This window comes from Lissotriton vulgaris, chromosome 4_1 (genome assembly GCF_964263255.1).
Source record: "Lissotriton vulgaris chromosome 4_1, aLisVul1.2, whole genome shotgun sequence".
NCBI classification, from domain to species: domain Eukaryota; kingdom Metazoa; phylum Chordata; class Amphibia; order Caudata; family Salamandridae; genus Lissotriton; species Lissotriton vulgaris.
This window is the reverse complement of record NC_141691.1, coordinates 219,433,410-219,455,195: the sequence shown is the minus strand read 5'-3', so window position 1 is coordinate 219,455,195 and position 21,786 is coordinate 219,433,410. Positions and strand designations below refer to the sequence as shown.

The 21,786-nt window shown below is 45.5% G+C and overlaps 1 protein-coding gene across 1 annotated transcript in view; it reads left to right on the top strand.

The window, feature by feature from the left end:
• The window catches only part of MCTS1 (MCTS1 re-initiation and release factor), a 112,284-nt gene extending 95,731 nt beyond the window's left edge, over positions 1 to 16,553 (top strand). The window contains exons 5-6 of the mRNA XM_086918514.1: positions 9,175 to 9,242; positions 16,347 to 16,553. Coding sequence (XP_086774640.1) covers positions 9,175 to 9,242; positions 16,347 to 16,428 — 150 coding nt within the window. The 3' untranslated portion in view covers positions 16,429 to 16,553. The remainder of the gene's footprint in view (positions 1 to 9,174; positions 9,243 to 16,346) is intronic.
• The last annotated feature ends 5,233 nt before the right edge of the window (positions 16,554 to 21,786 follow it).

The following is a 21,786-nucleotide window of genomic DNA, read 5'->3' as shown; positions in this document are numbered from 1 at the left end:
CTTTTTGATACCTTCTCAGTCTCGGAGAGGACTGTCAAAACTCTGCCTATGTTGAAAGGTGTCTGAAGCATGCTGGAGAGATCTTTAAGGAGCCTACCGGGCGAGGGTGATAAACCCTAGGATTGAAAAAAAGTATAAGTCAGCGCCTACTGATTCTACCTACATCAAAGGACAGTTGCCTCTGGACTCTCTTGTCGTCTCGAATGCCCGGAAGAGGGCTAATTCTCAGACTACGGGTGATGCTCCTCCCCCAGACAAAGAATCTAAGGTCTTTGATTCATCAGGGAAAAGGGTGGCAGCACAAGCAGCCAACATCTTGCGCATTTCCAATACACAAGCGCTTCTGGCAAGGTATGACAGGGCGCACTATGACACGCTGGAGAACCTGTTGCAGCACCTGCCTGATGAATACAAGGAGGCAGCTGAGATGCTTATTCAGGAAGGGAAGCTGATCTCTAATGCTTCGATTAAGTGCACTCTGGACGCGGCTGACACTGCAGCCCGGGCTGTCAACACTAGTGTTATGCTGAGACGACATGCCTGGCTGAGAATCTCTGGATTTAAGCCAGAGATACAAACCACCATCCTTAATCAAACAGTGAATCCAGATCACCTGTTTGGCCCGGAGGTTGACACCACCTTAGAAAAGATTAAGAAGGACACTGAAACTGCTAAATCCATGGGTGCCTTACAGTCCCAGCAGTTTCGGGGTGGGTCTTTTCGTCGCTCAAGCACTAGAGGCGTTTCCAGAGGCCAGCTCTCACAAACCACGCAGTACTACAAAGGCAACACTCAGTCCACATACACCAACAAGAGTCGAGGTGGATATCGTGGTAACAGCGCCAAAGGCAGAGGTCGTGGAAACAACAACTCCAGATCCTCTGCCACCAACAAACAGTGACGCCTTGTCACTGCCCCCCGACCACGCAAAACCGGTCGGGGGGAGACTTCAGCAGTTACTGCCGGTCTGGAGAACCATCACCACAGACAGGTGGGTCAGAACGCTTATACAATACGGTTATTGTCTGGAGTTAACATCCACTCCACCCAACATACCCCCAAGACACCGTCCTATGTCTGCCGAGCATTTGCACTTATTGCAGCAGGAAGTCATCGTCATGCTGCAAAAAGGAGCAATAGAGCTCATGCCTGTGTAGGAAAGAGGCACAGGGGTCTACTCCCTGTACTTCTTGTTACAAAAAAAGGATGGGTCCCTCAGGCCCATCCTGGACCTCGGGCCCCTCAACCAGTACATCCTGTCGGAGCACTTCCATATGCTGACCCTGCAGCGAGTGCTCCCGTTGCTCAGTCAGGGGGATTTTCTCGCAACTTTAGACCTAAAGGATGCGTATTTTCACATTCCACTGCACCCGTCACAAAGAAAGTACCTCCGGTTCACCATCCAAAACCAACACTACCAGTTCAAGGTTTTGCCTTTCGGAGTCACCACGGCACCCAGGGTGTTCACAAAGTGCCTGGCCACAGTGGCGGCGCACCTAAGGAGACGGAACATCCACGTCTACCCTTATCTGGATGACTGACTCATCCAGGCGAAGTCAGCCCAGCAGTGTGCCGCTTACGGGTCCCACTCACATGTCCCACACCATTCACCTCCTTCACGATCTGGGATTCTCACTGAATTACCCAAAATCCCACCTCCAGCCCGCCCACATACGGCAGTATCTGGGTGCGACGATAAACACTCTGGCAGCCACAGCACAGCCGAATTCAGTGCGGGTCAGCAGCATTCAATCGCTGATACAAAAATTCAGACCTCAACACTCGCTTCCAGCGCGAGTGTTTATGCAGTTGATAGGCATGATGGCCTCCTGCATCTCCATAGTCCCGCACACGAGACTACATATGCGTCCGCTTCAGGAGTGCCTTGCACGTCAGTGGACTCAGGCTCACAGGCAGTTGAAAGACCTAGTGTTGGTGAGCGGTCGGGCATACAACTCTCTGCATTTGTGGAATCCACGAAACCTTTGCAAGGGACGACCGTTCCAAGAGCCTGTGCCACAGATCATCCTGACGACGGACGCTTCTCTCCAGGGATGGGGAGCTCATGTACTCCATTACACTGTGCAGGGCCTATGGACGAAACAGCAACGGAAGATGCACATCAATGTCCTGGAACTGATGGCAATCTTCATGGCACTAAAAGCTTTCAAAGTACATCTGGGCAACAAGGTCGTGTTTATCCGGACGGACAACATGACGGCCATGTACTACATTCAGAAACAGGGAGGTACCCACTCTCCGCAGCTGTCTCATCTGGCTCAGAGCATGTGGAAGTGGGCCATTCAGAGGAACATCTTCCTCATGGCAGAACACCTCCCGTGCAAGGACAATCAGATGGCGGACCTGCTCAGCAGGTACAGCCACCAAATGCACGAGTGGGAGTTGCATCCATCAGTACTCCACCCGTACTTAAAAAAGTGGGGTCATCCAGAGATAGACCTGTTCGCCACAAGGGAGAACGCAAAATGCCAAAGCTTCGCCGCAAGGTTTCCACACCCGCAGTCGCAGGGCAATGCGATATGGATGAACTGGTCAGGCAGATTTGCGTACGCTTTTCCCCCAGCACCTCTGATACCGCTGGTGACACGCAAACTCAGGCAGCACTCGATGACTCTCACATTGGTTGCTCCAACGTGGGCTCGCCAACCATGGTACACCACGTTTCTGGAACTGTCGTGGTACCGCATCAGAGGCTACGCCTAACAGCCAGCCTTCTGACGCAGAGCCATGGTGACATTCAGCATCCAGATCCGCAACAGCTCAACCTGGCGATCTGGCTCCTGAGGTCTTACAGTTTGGCTACCTAAACTTGCCTCCAGACTGCATGGACATCATCCGAGAGGCCAGGAAGCCCACTACTAGAGCATGCTACGCGGCGAAGTGGAAGCGGTTTGTCATTTACTGTGCAGACCACAACATTGACCCGCTAGATGCATCTATTCAAAACATCATTTGTTATCTTTTCCATCTGTACAAATGTAATTTGGCCTATGCTTCCATTCGCATACATCTATCTGCGATGGCCGCTTATCTCCAAAACAGGCAGCACCTCTCACTTTTCAGGGTGCCTGCTATTAAAGCCTTCCTAGAAGGGCTCAAGTGTGTTATTCCTCCGCGGACTCCGCCAGCTTCGGAGTGGAACCTCAACGTGGTCCTCACCAGGCTGATGGGTCCCCCCTTTGAACCATTGCATTCCTGCGAGATTCAGTTCTTAACATGGAAAGTGGCTTTCCTTATTGCGATTACATCGCTGCGACGAGTTAGTGAGCTCCAGGCACTAACTATACAAGAGCCGTTTATTCAAATTCATTCCAACAGGGTGGTGCTCCGCACTAACCCTAAATTTCTTCCTAAAGTAGAATCACAAATCCATATTAACCAAACTATTGAATTACCTGTGTTCTTCCAAAATCCTGAGTCATTGGCGGAGAGAATGCTCCACACCCTTGACGTCAAAAGGGCCTTGATTTATTATATTGATAGGACCAAGGATTTTAGAAAAACTAAACAACTCTTTGTTGCCTTTGCGCCACAACACAAAGGTAACCCCATTTCCAAAGCTGGTATAGCTAGGTGGATAGTTAAATGTATTCAGATATGCTATCTGAAAGCCAAACGTACTCTCACCATTCCACCGCGGGCCCACTCCACCAGAAAGTTGGGGGCCTCTATGGCTTTCCTTGGAAATATCCCTTTGGAAGACATATGTAGGGCAGCCACATGGTCTACCACACACACATTTACAAAGCATTATTGTGTTGATGTGCACTCCAAACAGCAGGCAGCTGTAGGGCAGGCTGTTCTAAAAACACTTTTCCAAACTGCTGCAGCTGACACGGGCGGCCGCCGCTAATGGAGGGACTCCTATGTATTCTATGCACAGATATGAATTCAGCAGCCCACATGCCTCGAACCGAATATGCTACTTACCAGTATGCATCTTTTCTTGGCATGTAGGGCTGCTGACATTCATATCGCCCGCCCTCCTCCCCGGCGCCTGTAGCAGCTGCAAAATTCACACATACTTCTAGCATGGTCATCTTTCACTTACTTTCACTCCATCTTGGTCACAATGGCTAAAAACAATCTGGGGATGGAGTCGATGCCCATGCGCACTGTAGTCCAGGGGAGGAGCCACCTATCTCGTGATACTTCGAAGACTCTTCCAGGACAACAATGTGCGATCATTGGGACCCAACACTAGGCGGCGATCTATGCACAGATATGAATGTCAGCAGCCCTACATGCCAAGAACAGATGCATACTGGTAAGTAGCATATTCGTTTCACAATGCTTGTGGGTATACAATGTTTTTGTGACTATTGTCTGTATGCGTCCCTTGTAGTTGTTGCGCAGCAAGCAAATCAATAGGGTCTTTTCGGCCTTTCGATTAAAAACATGCTTATATTGTACACACGCGTATTCAAATCCAACGTTGTGTATATATAAACCTGCGCTAATGTTGCAAAGTGAACCAAATCCTCCCCCCACCCTTTTCCCGGACTGCCATCCTGACACCAACTGTCCATCCTAATATATGTAGACTATTGTCTCTGTGTCCTTTCTTAATGTTGCAAAGTGAACCAATACCCCCACACCCCTCCCTCCCCACACTTCCTGGTCTGCCATCCTGACACCAACTGTCCATCCTAATATATGTAGACTATTGTCTCTGTGTCCATTGTAGTTGTTGCGCAGCAACCAAATCGATAGGGTCTGTTCGGCCTTTCGATTAAAAACACATGCGTATTGGACATGCACATATTCAAATCCAACGTTGTGTTAAAATTTCAAAGCAATCGGTGAAGAACTTTCGGATATTTACGATTTTGAACAAACTAACATTTACATTTTTATTTATATAGATTTTACACAGTTCTTCCCCATTGACATCACTTTTTAGGCATTTGCAGTTCTGGTCTTGGTTTTTCGCTGAATGTGAGAACTCCTGGCTCTCCCACATTAGCTCTTCTCCCATGAAGGTCATATGCAGAGTTCCACAAAAGTCTTCTTTAGCATCTCCAACTCCAACTGATTTTTTTTCCTGAAAAGTATTCACCATAAAATTGTATATTTCAATGATGATCTAGGTGTTCTTAAGGCTAACAGTCTGGAAGCAAGCTCATCACCTAAAACTTTATGAAAAAAAGACGGAGGTTGTCATTTTCGGTGAATCATCTACAATTTGGTCCCCTGACTGGTGGCCCCAAGAGTTGTGCGAAACACTTGCTCCGGTGATCAAAGTTGAAAATCCCGCCAACTACCCCTCTTGTTTACCTGATACAAAAGGTATGCTCGTTCTGTTAATATCTCTGACTCCTCTTTAAAGTTTTCCCTCTGATTCCCACAGATTGCAGCAAAACTATTATCCAAGGTCCAATCTTGTCCATAGTTAATTATTTCACCTCTTTGTTTAGCACTGCCCAAACAGCCTCTTCAGCAGCTTCAACTCCTATAATGCTTAGAAGCTAGGCTTCCCTGGGTCCTTCTGGCCCAAGCATCCATCTAAAAGCAGCTTCACCTTCAACGACACCCTGTAGTCCGAAGCGGCACCTTTATTGCTATGTGCATCTGCCATAGATATTCCACTTGTACTCTACTAGAGTAGAGTTACGCTCTTTGGCTGCCTGTCCCTTTCATTTGGAAGATAAGAACTTTTTTTATTTTTATTAAACCTTTATTGTACCTTACAGTTTCACACAGCTTTTGGGCTACAACCCATGGGGCCAGCCGCAATCTTCTTTCGGCAGTTGCATATCAACAGGTTGAAGCCCCAAACTGGTTGTCATGTTCTGGAATTGGTAATTTCGCAATAAATTAGAATGCACATAATTCTCAATATTTTGCTGATCTATATTGGTTTGGTTTTCTATTTTTTTACAAAAACAACATAAAACATAAAGAAATCACATTGCGGTCATCAATGATTAATTAGTTTCGCATTAGCTGAGTCTGCAAGCGTTCCCACTGTGTATACCTATACTTATCCCCACAGAGCCGGGCACAAAATGTAATACTGGGAATGAGTGTGCTCTCATGTATGTGACTCCTCAGGGGTCCCGCCCTTGTAGTCCCTCAAATCCTTGTCATCTAGGTCCTAGGTTATTTCCCGTGGTCTCCCTCTCGACACCTTTAGAGCACATTAGTCTTCCTCTCCCTCCTCATCTGATGTTTTTGGGTCGTCCTCCGACAGGGGCTCACAGATCTCCCCTCTGTACACATTCCATTCCAGTCGATCTTGTATAGTATACTCTATGTAAAACTTGTTGTACGAGCCTTAATCTTGCAGAGATGCCAACTTCTTTTGGCGACGCCAGCGCTTCATTCCATTCGTGATCATCCATAGCATTTATGTCACCCTCCCATTTATCTTTTAATTGAAGCATTGGGTCCGACAAGTTGTTAAGCAACTTGCGGTATGTAAGTGATGTCGCTCGTTCAATCATAAAATCTGTGAGGAGGCTATCCTCAAGCGGGGAGGATTCTGACACCCCCGCACCAGGGGAGATAGTAGTGAGCAGTGCGTGACGTATCTGAACGTAGCAGTAAGACTCCCGTGCCCCCAGGTCGTACAGCTCCCTCAATCGGTCAAATGGAATTACCTCTCCTTTTTCCCATAGGTCTCCCACCGTAGATATCCCTATAGTTTCCAAATGAGAGAAGCCCTTACTGTGTCTCAGGTTTCCCAGGGCCCGAGAGTCCCACAGTGATGTAAGTTTGGTTATTTTTCCTTTCCAACCTAGCGCCGCTAGCGCTGTATGCCATTGCGCTGCGGTAAGTCTCGTGGGTCCCACCAATTTGCGCACTCTTCGCTGGTCATAGAGTGGGGCCAGCAGACTATTTGTGCCAAGTTGCGCCCTGTCTGCCTGGAATGCCGTGTCATTTTGCGGAACATGAATCCATTGATTTATGGGTTTCAGTTGTGCTGCCCAATAATACAATTTCAGATTCGGCAGTGCTATTCCCCCGTCGAACCATCCCCTGTACATTTTGGCCTCGGGCTGTCTGATGTGTAACTATCTAGGGTGGCGCATCATTTTTCATATTCCCTCTTTTTAGCTGCAGTTGTTCCCTCAATTCAGGCCGTACTTTTACTGTATTGGTCAGCTGTCTTCTCTTCTACCTTGTGCATGCCAGCTTTCCTTTCCTTACTGACTCTGTATGTCTTAATTATGCATATCCCTCATGATCACTTTCATAGCATTCCTTTCCCTCCTCCTACGCGGAACGGAGTCCCAGTTAACATTGAAGTAGTTGTCTAGTGCCTTGCTACCTTGGTTCATAAAGCTCAGTCTTGCAAGGATCCCGTTGTCAATCGCCACATAGGGCCTAAGGTGCATTGCATACAATGAGCGGAATGGTCTGACAGAATCAGGCCTAGATGGTATGTGTCAGAGCACTTATTCAAAACACCCTGACTTAGAGAGATATCAATAAACCTGCCTGCTCAATGAGATGTTTTTGTAGGGGGTTGTCCTGCCACACATCTACCAAATACATTCTGCCCAGCGCATCCTGCAATTTTTTTGATTCCTTAGTGTCCCTCCCAGCCCTAGAGGGGATTCCTGTCCAGCGCCCCAAACAGTTTAATTCCTCTGCTGAGATCATAAAAATATCAAGCTATGAGGCAGCTGTCTCATCCAGCTATGGCAAAAAAGAACTATCCATGCCTGGGAACTGTCCAGCCCAATCTGCCAGGCCAGTGGCCAGGCTGACTTGCATAAGGCTGGGTCCAAACTTGAATGGTGTGGTGAGCAAACAAAACGATAGATTTAGGCCCAGATCTCTGTACTGGGAGTGCATGTGTGACATTGTTCAGTATTCTGTCCATCAATTGTTCTTTTTTCATTTGTCGTCCTAAGTGGGAAGGGTAAGCTCAGATGTGGGCCCCGTGTTCGCCATGCCTCTGGAGCCCACCTTTCTTGGCTGATGGGGGGGTGATACCCTGAAACCGGTCCTAGGATGCTGGTTTCCAGTCCGTGGAGGACCTGGCCTGGACGTTCGCACTGGACTGTTCCAATTTGGAGCAGGGTCAAGTATGATTTGCATATGGCTGGGCTAAACTGAAATGGCGTGGCCAGCACAAAAAGCTGTTAGATTCAGATCTTTGTACGTGGGGTGAGTGTTTGACATTGTTCTGCATTCCTTTTATTCATTATTCTTTTTTCAGGTGTGAAGAGTTAAGCCGCACACTGCAGGGGAGAAAGCAAGAAAACCCATACTCTCAATGGAGTATTGAAGAAAAAAAAGTGGTTCCCTGATATGAGCTGTGGAAGGATACAAGTCATCCAATCTAAAAGGATGGTAAAGAGGTTGTACTACAGAGGAAGGGTTAACACAATAGGAAGGTGTGTCATTGATTAAGAAGCAAGTACAGGAGATTTACAAGGATGCTAATCAATGATATCCAATATGCTACTAAAAGGCCACTGTAACTAGTTTGAGTTGTAGACAGTAGGTCTTTGACAGGAAACCGCTAAATCTGTCTGTTGAAAATGGACTCTATTACCACCGATGGTGGTATGTTCAGCAAGATGTTTGGGTCTGGGAGTCTGACAGAAAACTTAGGACATCTTTGTTCCAGGTACCATGGTCAGTATTGACGGTGTTGTTTGCTCTGCCATGCACATTCATGCCCCAAGCAAACTCCTAAACAAGAGAAGCCTTCCTCCAACAAGTCAAATGATTTGGCTTTGGTGAGGGGTTGTAGGTAGGACAACTTTTCCTAAACAGTTGTTGGAAAGGACATACTAGTCTCAGGTTCTCACTGGACGCAAACAGTTGCCAGACCAAAGGTCCCACAAAGTTTGGCCCTGAAGCTTGAAGTAACTGCTAAATGCTGTGGAATACAAACAAGTTGATGCTAGTGCTGGAATTTTTAGACTTCTCAGGAGTTCTACGACATATTTCTGTTTTGCCCTAATGCTAATTATTTGTTCCAGTTGATGTTCTGTTGCTAGTAATAAGTATGGCTCCCTTTGTGAGTCACCCTCAACATGGTTTCAAAATTTTTATAAATTTAGCATATTAAAAATATTCATGTGCTCGTAAGATGGAGAAGTCTAATTTCTGGAATTATGAAAATAAGTGCACATCTTATGTTTTTTTTGATTTTTTTTTTTCAAAATCTACTTTCCTTAGCTGTGTTTTTAGGCCATCATGGCTGAAGGGAAACAACATGCCCTGTGTGTTGGAGTCATGAAGATGTCTGCAGATGATATGTAAGTTGGGTTTCAGTTGTGATTGAAATCTGAGTTTACTTGATTTTCATTCCACAGAAGGTATTGGCCAGGAGCCTAGGTAAGACTTCCAGTCCGGAGTTCAGAACACTGCTGAAAGGCACATGCTCTGTTTTCTGTTGTGACCACTTGTTGGCAATGTCAGGCTACAAGTTTACTCTTCCGTTCACCACCAAAGTCTGGTATGTATGACAGTATCTGCAGCACTGGTGAACAGTAAGCTGCTCTAACCCGCCGGTGGACAATATTTGACTTGGTATCAAGAGGCACATGACCTAAAACACGGCGACTCTTTACACCCACCAACCCCCATGTACTTCTAATTAGAACCTGGGTAGTGTAATGTTATTAATCATATGTATAGTGTTTTTTCTTAATTGCATTTTTCACACTCCACTTCCTGTAATCTGAGTTTAACCTAACCCCATTTAACTCACGCTAGGCTGTGTATCCAACCTTTTGTGTTAGTGATTCACTTTCTGGCCAATTTATTTTATTTTTGTAGTACTTCACTGTTCAGATCTAGATATGCACAATGTAGAATTCATTCAAAATGATTTAAAACTTTTTTTTTTAATACAGCTAGGAACTTTCTTAATGTCTGTCATATTCTCAGTCTCAAGGCAGCCCACCCTACTTAAGTTATGACTTGTCCTCTTTGTTTTGGCTACAATTTTGAAAATGCCACTTTAAGAAATTTGGCATTTTCTTGTCCTAGACGATCGGCAGCGTCTCCTACATGTGTGACGTCCCCCTGAGCACAGCGTGGGGCAAGGAGGAAGCAGGATCTATAAATCTTGGTAAATTCTGCAGTGAACAAATAAAATGAGTTGGAAGCTTTTTTAAAGGTTTTAATCTATCGCTATTATAACTCCATATCGAGAATGATTCATCTAAAGCTGCAATAATCCATCATATACTTCAAACGTATTTCCCGACAGCATGTCTTCAACTATGCATGTTGTCTCGATTTCATTGTTTCTGATTCAGCTGTACTACAGACCTCTGCATCAGAATTTTGACGGTTTCCGTTTGACACTTATTATTTTTGAGCACCTGCGTTGAAGGTGAAGGGTGATTATTGGTTTGTTTGGTGTCCTTAATAATATCTTTACATTTTAGATAGTTTCCCCTGACAAATTGCTGACATTGCCCGAAATGCATCGGGAGATATGTTTGAACTATACGATAGATTAATGCATCTTTTGATGAATCATTCTCGATAAGGAGTTATAATATCGATAGAATAAAACCTTTCAAAAAGCTGCCAACCCATTTTATTTTTTCATTGCAGAATTTACCAAGATTTATAGATCCTGTAAGCCCCACGCTGGGCTCAGGGGGACGACACCTATGTAGGAGACGCTGCCTATCGTCTATTCAATTACGCTCTTCGGTCAGAGAGTGATACTCCTGAGGCACGCCACAATTTTACATCTTTGGATCCGCATTGGAGTGCGTGTTCCAACCAATTCAGCATTTTCTTGTCCTAACCATTTGGTGCCTGCAGCCTGGTCCTGGGTTACCTGACTAGGTGTAGCTGTCACTTGGTATTTGTGCATTGCTCCCAGACAGTGAGACAAAGGCAAATAGATGTTGGCAGGATGGGTCACTCTGAGTTAACAACGTGGAGGAGCTGTCACCTACCACATTGGCTCATCACAAAGGCTCTTCCTGAGCAATTTCACCAAGAGTTTGTCACTAGCATCCTGTGACTCCAGACAAGCTGAAGCCAGGGCAGTGATGATGGGGATGCTTGACACCTCTGGGTGGAAACCTCTATAAGCTTCCTCCACATCAAAGTGGGTACCAGTTATAAAAGTTGGACCTCCGACTCCAACTCTTCATTCCCCTTTGGACATGTGGAGACTCTGCCAGAAAGAAGGACTGCTGTGCTGCTGAAGAGACTGCTACCCTGCTGGAGCACTTCCATGGTGTTCTGACCTGCTGCCCTCCTGCCTGGGTGAAAAGACCTGGACCTGCAGCCCTGAATCCAGGACCCCAGACTGACTCCAAGGGCTATATGGCTGGCCTCCTTATCAAAAGCCTCGGGGACCTAACCGGCTTCCAACAACCTTGAACCCAGCACCTATACTCTGCCATCTGTGAGTCTTGCCCTACCAGTTGGTGCCACTCCAGTCCGGAACCCTTGGAAGTGGGCCTGAATGTGTTCTATCAGCCCATCTGTGATCCAGCAGAACCAGTGCATCTCCGCAGGCAACGCATCTCCTGCTTTGCGGACTTCCCAGGCTTATCTGAGCCAGCGCATCTCCATGCAAGAATATTGATTGCTCTTCGCAACTCCCAGGAAACTGCCACTGTGCGGGGCTTCTCACCCGGACCTCACAACGCCTCTGCTGTGTGGTGTATTCTCGACACTGAACCCTGTATCCCTTCGCAGTCAGGACTAAGGCACTTTGTTAAGTGGCCGAAGTGGGTTTCTGTAGCCTGACTTTACTCAGTCGTGGTCAGCCTAAACTTGTGACTTTGTCCTAGTCCGGTGGGACCTGATCACCACAGTGTAGTGATTGGATTTTTATCATTTTGGTCTTGATTTATTTTTAATTTACTCGATTTCTAAATTGTGGAACTTTCCTTGTGTTGTATTTACTCTTTATTGGAGTTTGGAGTGCTGCATAAATACTTTACACATTGCCTACAAGTTAAGCCTGACTGCTCTGTGCCAAGCTACCTAAGGGTTGAGCACAGGTTAATTTGGGGTTTGCTTGTGACTTCACCCAGACCAGGATTGTGGTTCCTACTTGAGCAGGGTTTCAATCCCTCCCACACCCCACCACCCGCCCCGCCCCCAACCAGTAACCCAATTTCTCAGATTGTTCATATTCAAGGACTGTCTGCCATTTGAGGTATTAATGTAGCCCTTTTAGCAATTCTTAGATTCTAACCTGCTGCTTTGCCTTTCAAGCTGTATGCCTCAATGTATTTTCGTGCTCTACTTTTTTCCTATCTAAAAGTCGGTGTATTCATTTCACTTCAATTAGATTTCTTAGAATCAGACTGATCGAAATAATCACATTGGAGAATAAATTGCAATAAATGACATGAGCTGTTACTCCATAGTGGAATGGCTACATTTAAAGAAAATCTACCTTTCTGGCAAAAGTGTCCCATCCTCACTATCCGCTCGGCACACGCCCCATCATTTCAGGCAGCAGCAGTATGTGTTTATTCCTGGCTAAGCACCTGCTGCTCAGTAGTGTGCTTATTTTTTAATAAATAGTACATCATTTGCTTTTGGCATGTGAGTTAAATAGCTACCTCTGCTCTCCCCAGCCTCTCCGCTACTGAACAGGAGGCAGAATTAGATATGAGAATAGAACTAGAAGAAGAATCTGACTAAAGGCCTGATTACGACTTTGGCGGTGTGGGAGGGGCCCGCCGAACCAGCGCCTCGCTTCAACACCACCAAAGCTGTCTGCACATCGTCCGCCAGATTACGAGTTTCCTTGTAATCTGACAGGCAGTGCTTTGGCAGGCTGCAGTTCTTAGGCTCATATGTGAGCCTCAGAATTGCAGCGCATTGGGAGCGCCAAAGCCTGTTCATGCATGACATGGATTGTGCAGTCCATGCTGTGCAGGAACAGGGGTGCATAAAGACGAGGGGCACAACATACGCCCCCCTGCATGCACTTCAATTCACAGGGACTCCAGTTTGCCCTGTAGGACCCCCTTACTTTCCTGAACACCACACTTTACATGGCAGGCTCACCGCCATGAAAAGTGTGGAGGTCTGGAAAGTCGTGCTCTGCTTGGCCGTGCCGAGCAGGAGACTTCCAGCATACTTCGTGCCCCAGATTGCCACGCCACCGCCGAAGGATCGCGGATCCCCGATGGTTACGCAGTCCCATGATAGTCCGAAAGCCAAAGTCGTTATACGTCGGTTGGACTGTCGTGTGACGTTAGCCGCCGCACCGCTGCAGGCTTGGCGGTCCTGTGGATGTGCAAATTCGTAAATATGCCCTAAGTTAGATTCCCACTGCTCTGTATTGGTCTGTAATTTAAGTAGGTTCAGGTCTGTGGAATCCAAAACCTCCACTGACTGTCAAGTATGTGAAACATAAAACTGTAAAACTGCCCTTTTTTGCTTTTTGGGGCAAGTCCTGCATAACTTTTTTTTAGCAATTTGGGGCAAGGCCTTCATATTTATTTTGTAAAAAAATTCGACGTCCAGGGCCCCCCTCCTCCCTATGTGTTGCAGGTTGTAAAGATCCCAGTGTTAATGGTTGCCCAGGAGGGGACAGCAGAAATAGCCACAACCTGGGGATTTCTTGTTTGAAAGGCAGGAAAAAGGTTCTGTGCATGAAAGTGTTACTTTTTTTGCAGGTTTTCTGAGTGGGCATAGGGGCACCCAATTTTTAGGTCTCGCTAGCGAATGCAGCGCATGCGTTGCTTCTCCTTGCGAGTCTCTATTGTTGCCGCTTTCTGTGCCGAAGGGAGACCGGCGATGGCAAGCACGGACTCTGTATGCTGCCACATCTCCTGTGCCTGGAGGCTGGCAGCGCGCGCATTTTCAGTTTCCCTCCCACCGTCTGCTCCACGTAACCAGCTTGTTTTCTGTGAGTTGATGTCAGTCAGAGAAAATCCTAGGCTTAAGCAACAGGAGTGCAGAGCTCAGTTTTTTCCACTTGCCTCCTTGTTTGAGTTGGCATTGCGGATCAAATTGCAGGTGGTGATTGGCAAAAACATGTATTCTCAGATGTGGAAAGTGGGTATAAATTCTCTCAGAGATCATGTGATCTCAGCCCTGGTGTCCTGTGAACAGAAGCCCGAAGACGTGTGTGTGGGGGGCAGGGGGGAATGGGGGCAAGTGCCACCTGCCGGGTGGGGGAGGAGGGAGTCTGGACGAGCAGCGTGACGCGGGCTTGCAGTCGGCTTTGATTTTCATCCGTAGCCTTGGTGATATCTGCCCCATGACTGACACTCCGAGCCCGACCGTACCCCCAGGTGGGCCCCAGGCCACTCCTTGGCACTTCCTGCCATGGGGGTTGCCAACCTAGGCCTCGGCAGGCTGTAGCAGTGATGCCCCCTGTCAGGCGCCTAGCCTGACTTCTCAGCCTGCCGCGGAGCGCGGGGTCCCTGCCACGGAGCGCGGGGTCCCTGCCACCCCCGCAGCACGGGCTTCAACCCACCACCGAGCCCCGGGTCCATGGCCTCCGACCCCCAGCGGCCTGCCTGTCCCAGCCCGCAGCCCCGCCAGGGAGCTTCGCGGTACCTGCAGCGGCGCCAGCTGTGAGTGGATTGGCGTAGACTGATGGACTCCAGAGGATTGGAAAAGCGAGACGAGAGATTCGGAAATTGTGGCGGTTTGTGGTTGTGTGTAATCGGTTGTGTGCTGGTACACAAATTTGTCTGTTTTTTTTCTCCCTATCCCCTTTCTTTCCTTCTATTTTTAAATTTCTTTATTCGTTATTTACATAATTTTTCATTCTCTTTTCTCTTTCATACCCCTTTTATTGTCAAACGTGCGTACATTTTCCTTGCTTATCGTGATTTTGATAACCTTCCAAAGCAGTATGTAAATATATCTATATATCTATGCTACGGAGGTGTTTGTGGTATTTCATGGGTTCCGCTCTCTCCATTTCTGGGTAAACCCAAGATACATAGGACTGCGGTATCTCTCTCAGTCCCTGGGTCCCGCCTCACAGCTCCTGCGGATCTGCACATACCTACTGCTACTGTGGTGCCTGGGGTAATTCTGGGGTTCCCACTCGACTGCCTCAAAGGTCCTGTTGTTCCAGACATACATGAGGTGACTGTTACTTCTGGACCCCACTATTGCCAATTATTTAAGAGCCCCAGTCCGGTTCTCATATTAGACGCCGTTGTGTGCTTAATATGCCGACCAGGACATTAAACAAACCAAAATACCAATGAAAAAGGGAGTTACAGATAGTAATCCTATATAAGGAATGTAAATTGATACTTGTATAGCGCACTACTCACCCGCAAGGGTCTCAAGGCGCTTGTACGAATACCGCTGTGGAACCCATCCTGGCTTTCCCTGTGAGGCGTCCACTCCTGAGCACCCCCAAGGTGGAGGCCAGACATCCTTAGCGTTGTGGGGGCCGTTGTGGAGATTAAGCAAGCTATTGCCCAGAGTTGCAGAGTGGGAATCCATGATTGGAATAGGCACCGAGGCGAGAATTATCAGGTCCGTGGAATTTTTTAGCCCAAGACCCGCCGAGGCGGGGAATTGAACCCTGGTCCCGGGCTAGACCTCTGCATCAGGGTCTGCCCCTCTAACCATTGAGCCACACTTCTCCCCATTGAGCCACACTAAAGTCAGGGCTGGGATCCTCTCTTTTATTGCACTGTTTACTCCCTAGTCACAACCCACATTAGTAGTGAATTTACGTTAGATAGATTGGGAGAAATGTTCCTCCCTAATTGCAGGGCTTAGTCGGATTCAGAAATACTTTATTTCCATGAAATGTTATGAACTAATTATTATACACTTAATCGTCGCTCGCACATTTGCAGCCAGCTTTGTGTTCTTCACTCACACGCTACCAGTCCCGAAAAGACTTCTGTTCTAGGCACCCTATCTGTATCATAAAGTGTTAGACCTGGAATATTTTGGCGTGTTTCACCTGTCTTTTTGCTTTCTGACCTCCTGGTTTTGATGGTGTGCTGGTCTTCGTTTTTGCTCGTTTACTGTCTCTGCACATTTCTTCATTGTTATTCAGTGCTAAAGAGCAAGTGCTCTCACTGAAAATTGTGTTATGATTGTTTTCCATGATTGGGATATATGATTTACTAGTGATTTTTGTGGTGTTTCATTGTATTACTGTGTGTTATGTGCAAATTGCTTTTTTTTCCATGCTCCGGTATGTTGCACACCTTAATGCCTTGCACAGGTTTATTTCGATTTTTTTTTTAATCCTGGTGGTTCAAATGTACTTGTTTTACCTACTTGTCCCCTAAAATTTAATACCTGGTAATATTCTTCATACTGTAAAGTGATTATATCTAAATGTTTTTTCTCACTTAACTTTTCACTGGTATTCGCAAGTGTGAAGGTGTCACAGAAATCAAATGCTTTATTTTTCTTTTTTTCTACAGAGAGAAAGTCAATAAGGGAATCGGCATTGAAAACATTCATTATTTAAACGATGGTTTATGGCACATGAAGACGTATAAGTAACACTGTACCTCCAGAGAAATGCACTTAGATTAAATGTGGACTGCTTTATATTTCCTGTTTTTATTTGTCTGGTAAACCATATGTTCGTCACCCTGCTGAATAAATCAATCTAAGAGTAAACCATAGTTTGCATCATGTGTTTCAGGACCTATTGACTCTACAATGTACCATATATATTTGCTGTGTAATATAGCTTTAATGGGGCTTAATTTGTGATGGAGTTTGCAAGTAGTGGGCAACGGTACTTCTTTTTGGACAACAGGACTTATTTTCATTATAAGACTTTGAAGCAAAGCAAGAGAGAAGAGGTAAAAAAGACAGAAGAGAAAGATAGGAAAACTGACAAAGTGAGAGAGCAATATTGTAAGGGACCCTCCAGTGAAATAGAGGTGAGAAGGGCAGTGACATGAGGAGGCATGCGATAGATTCAAGACTAAAAAGCCTTGATGTGGGACAAAAGAGGTATCTAGCGTTGACGACAGATGCCCAAGAAAAGCCTTGAGCCAATGCATGTCTATCATTTATTTTTATAAAGCTAGCTCTAACCTTTAAGCATATACATGGGTGTTTAATTTTTCATAATTCCTGGTTGAGCTGTCACAGAGTACAGATTGTTTTCCTTTGACAGGATCCAGTTGTATGTGCTGAAGTGAGGTTGAGACGTAAAGCCTTAACGGAGAGGATGTAGCCTTACGGCTAGAGTGGTCAACCTCGAAGCTGGGGAATCGGGTTTGAGTGTCGGCGGGACGCTCAACATTCTGTGATTCTGGGCAAATCAGTTTTTCAACCTGTGCCTAATTTAAAAAAAAAGAATGTTTCCTTCTGTAACGAAACTGGTGCTCATGTATAGCGCTTTGATACCGATGTCTCTGGTCTAGTTAGCACTATATAAAACTGGGGGGGTGGGAGGGGAGAGGTGCGAGGTGCGCAATGTAAAATCATTAATTAGTAATGTGGAGCCCCGTTGTGTTAATAAACTGCGTTGACCTGGCAGCATTAAGGGTATGGGCTTTTGGATTGCAAACTACATTAACTGAACTCTTCTTTTATTTTTTTAATTCCTCCTTGTTTAGACTTTACGACACAGGGTGCTACTGTAGCCGTTCCTGGTTTCAAATATGTTTGTGCAGTCTTTTTTTCTTGGGTTCCTTTCTTTTTCTAGCCTAACTCCCAGTTTATGGTACTGCACAGGAGTCTTGTTTGAATATGAAGTTGGAAAAAAATGAAGTTAATACTGGAAGCATGGAGGGTCCTTTGTTGACTACTGTAAAGAGATGATTGACTTCAAATGTTTGTCTAGCCTGTTAATGTTGGCATGACCTGTCCAGGAACTACTGTCCATGTGAGTTATCGTGGTATACCCCTTTAGACCCTTTCACTCTAGATTTTAATTTATGAAGCGCAGCAAATGCCCCTACGTGTCAAGGCACTATAGTCACAGCAGCCTACCCAATCCAGCTGTCATACCCAGGTCCAGGGCCTTAGGAAAAGGAACAGCCTAAGCTGTGTACAGCCAGGTCATCAGTGCCTTTCTGAAAGGCAGATGCCTCTTGATTGAAGTTAGGGACTGGGGGAGCAAGTTTCAGAGTCTAGCAGGAGCAACCAGTGGCGGCTGGTGGACTTGGAATGTGGTGAGGCGAAAGACTCTGCAGACGGAATAGCTCCCTTAACTCAGACGAGCATACCTGGTATAGAGCCTTTTAGACCATGCAAATAGTCTTAAATTTAATACGCTTTCTGATGAGAAGCCAGTGAAGCTCATGAAGCCCTGCAGAAGCAAACTGACACTTAGGAATATCAAGAAAAGCCCTAGCAAGAGCGTTCTGTGCTTTTCTTGCAATTTTGCTTGAATCGTACTGTTAGTCAAAATAAAGAATGTTACAATAGTCGACTCTGGATATAGCCAATACCAGAACCTTCTATCACGCCTAGATTGGTATGAAGGGAAACATTTTCTTTAACCTTCTTTTTAGCCAGAAGCACATTGCCACCGTCCATTAAGAGAATGCTTGTTACCCAGGATCATCGAGATTTTTATCTTCATCAGATGAGACGGGCAAGGTGCCATGGGAATTTGGCCATCTCACGTTATTCCATATCGAGGTATGTGTTCGAAAACACAGCACCTCAGTTTTCTCACCATTACGTTTAAGGACATTTCTTCCCATCTATTCTGCTAATCCACAAAACAGAATATCCTCTGCCATTGTTCCTTCTGGAGTTAAACTGTGGGATGGAAAAGCCTTGATAATGGTTGCTTGTTGTCAGAGCCTTGATCAACGCCTGCAGGAAAGACCATTTTAGTTGAGCTGTATAAATGTTCTTACTAATTAATTCATAAAATAAACCATATGCATAATCTGCCCTCATGTAAGGAAGGATGATTAGGGATGCTTAGAATACTAATATGTATTACTGTTTACTTTGGAGATCATAGTATAAAGCAGGAAAACAAACATACGTGGACAGTGGGCCTGCAAGTCTTAGCTTGTGTTTGGTTCTATTGATGGATTAGTGCTGTATCCTTGTTTGTATAGCACTGGCTTGTCTCTTTCCAACTCTAGCATTTGGTCTTTTGAAATTCCATCTTGCTATTCTTCCCCCAACTTGCCGGTTTGTCTGCAAAGGATGAGAACCAAGATTGTCCACATGTTTTTCTAAGGGATAAGAATTAGCATTATTTGATCTGAGGTCGCGACTGGGTGTGCAGTATGGCCTTTGCTTCTGTAAGTGTTTTAGGCAAAATTATCTAAGTGTTTTGAAAACTGTACCTAATAGTTTGACTTAATTCGCTTAGCCGCAGTCTCAGTGGAGTATGTTGAGGGCATGGCGTCATGTGATGCATTATTTTTCTTTTCAGGTTGAAGAATAATTGGGTGCTCAATTGTGCATCCTCTGTGGTGTTTGGACTTATTTCTGATAGAACAAGAGAAGTGCCCTGCTAAGTATGATATGGTTCCTTGCCTGGGAGAGATAAAGAAGCCTTTTTGGCATTATATTTGACGAATGCAGGGATTTAAATTTCAAAAGAGAGCTTACTGTCTAGCCATACTCCAAGATTACTCACAGATAACCCTGGTAGTGTGATTAGTTCAATGAATTTTCGTGCTGTTAAGGTAAAGGTGGCACTCCTACATCATGAAATGAATGTGGTTCACATCGGTGTTGATGTTAGATACCTCAAACTTACAAAAGAGGAGGATGCTTGCAATAAGTGTTACCACTGGCAATTGCTCAGGGGAGTATTCCAACACGTTGTTTTACCCTCCATGCCACCTCAGTTTGGACCCAGCCATATGCAAATCAGTTTTGTCCATTAGGAACAGTCCAGCTCGAACAGCCAGGCCAGGTCCTCTTACCCCTTTGCATATTCAGTGTGCCATAGGTCGCAGAATTAATGAAGGTCCAATGTGTCATGAGTAGCTGACTGGTCAAGTAGGGTGACAATTAATGGTGAGTTGGTACCAATTGTCGGCAGTACTGCTTTCCATTTCCATGCCTGGTCTAAAACAGAGTTGTTAGCTGTATCAGCATTTTTTGATTCAATGAATTATTGTATTTATGTCCCCATTTGCCAGTTCTAATGAATTGCTAAGTGGTTTCTTCAGTTGAAGGCAAGATGATTGCATGTTTTCATGAATCATCAACTATGCCTTTTTTGTGGAATGCATTTATCTGTATTTAGTAATAGCTGGAAAGAGAGAATATATGTGTTTTTTAATGCAGGGCTTCACTGAGGAACGAGACGCTTATTATATACTGGTCTCTCTTCTGCTGATCAGATTGCATTGGGTACCAAACGTGCTGCCTCAGTCATCTTGCCATTCAGGGCACTGGCCTTTGTTATCTGCAAGGTAGAAGTTGTCATTACAACCTACTTAATTGCTCCACTTTGCAACCCTTCATCGGTTTGTAGTTCCAAATATTCCTCACTTCAGGTGTGGTGGACACACCTTCTCCCACTTGGGTCCGAATCATTGGCAATTGATCTTTCTCATTTCGTAAGCAGTATAATTTCCAAGCTATTAATAAAGTTTTGAGGACCAACCTCTTCCCTAAATAATTTTTCCACAGGTTTCCCCGCTACAATTAGCGTCAAGACACTCTTTTGGGAATGCACACACTTTACAAAACCACTTCATCATTCTGTGACCTTATATCACAGCGATAATTCTGTAGTGGACCATTAGCAATGATTACCGCCATACCTACAGAGCAACATCAGTAACTTAAGGTGTTGCTGCTTGTGTCTAGTGGCTACTTTCCTATAGGTAAGTTTACAAAGGTGAATGAATGATCGAAATGTTCAATTTTATGTACTGCGTTTGCACGGTGTGATTGATAGACCTTCCAGAATGGTGTACTTAGGAATGGGTGTGTTAAGAGTGTTCGATCTGAGCTGTCTGTCAGTAAATATGCTGGCTGTGGTCCTGTTACATGAAAGCTGGCTGATGTGTGTCTTTCACGTGAGGATGTTCTGGTGAAACAGTGTGCATCCTGTAATTTGGAGCTCTAGGCCAGAGGGGGAGGGGCTGCAGTGAATGCTTGCCGTTTAAAAGGTTGCAAGAACTGGATGGATCTGCTCTAGTTTTATTCGAGCCAACAGCAGCTGTTCCCCTAGGCCATCCTGGACCATCTTTGCAGTTTGTTAGTTATGGTTGTAGATGGCGTGGAACTAGAAAAAACAAGATTCTGTGGTCTACGTAAAAATGGTAAGTGAGCAAAGAGCTATCAACCTGGGCATGTGAATACAATTTAGGTTGAACTTCACTTGTTATGGAGATGAGCCTGCCTAGGAACTTGCATGCAGTTGTGGTCAACCATCGACTTGTTCATGGGGGCTGGTGGTTTGCATGGATTTTGCTGTACCTACGATGTTTTGAAGAAACGGGCTCGCACAGGCAATTGCATCATTCATGTATTGCTCTTCGAATGAAGAGGGAGAAAAAAAAACCTACCTGAAATCGAAGGAAGTTTGAGGCATCCCTCCTAATGTAAATCATGGCACTTTTTTGTGCAAACTTTTTTTTTGCAACATATTGAAGGGCTAAAAAGGCCTGTTTCAATGTGAGGTTGAGTGTTATTCCTGCATCTGAGTTTAGCTATATGTTACCTGACCCAGCTCAAGGTGTCAACGTTGTACTTATGCCCGTAAGTCTCTTCTCCGTGTAGCAAGAGATATTAAGTGTAGTCCTTCTATATCCAGGGATACATCTTATTAAAGATATGCAAGTGCCACTTGGCCTGTACATTATGAGCCTCAATTCATTGTGCAACCACAGTTTGGTTCTCTGGGCCAGTTGGAGCCATATATGTACATTAATGGGAAGGGATTGACTGACTACTGAATTTGTATTC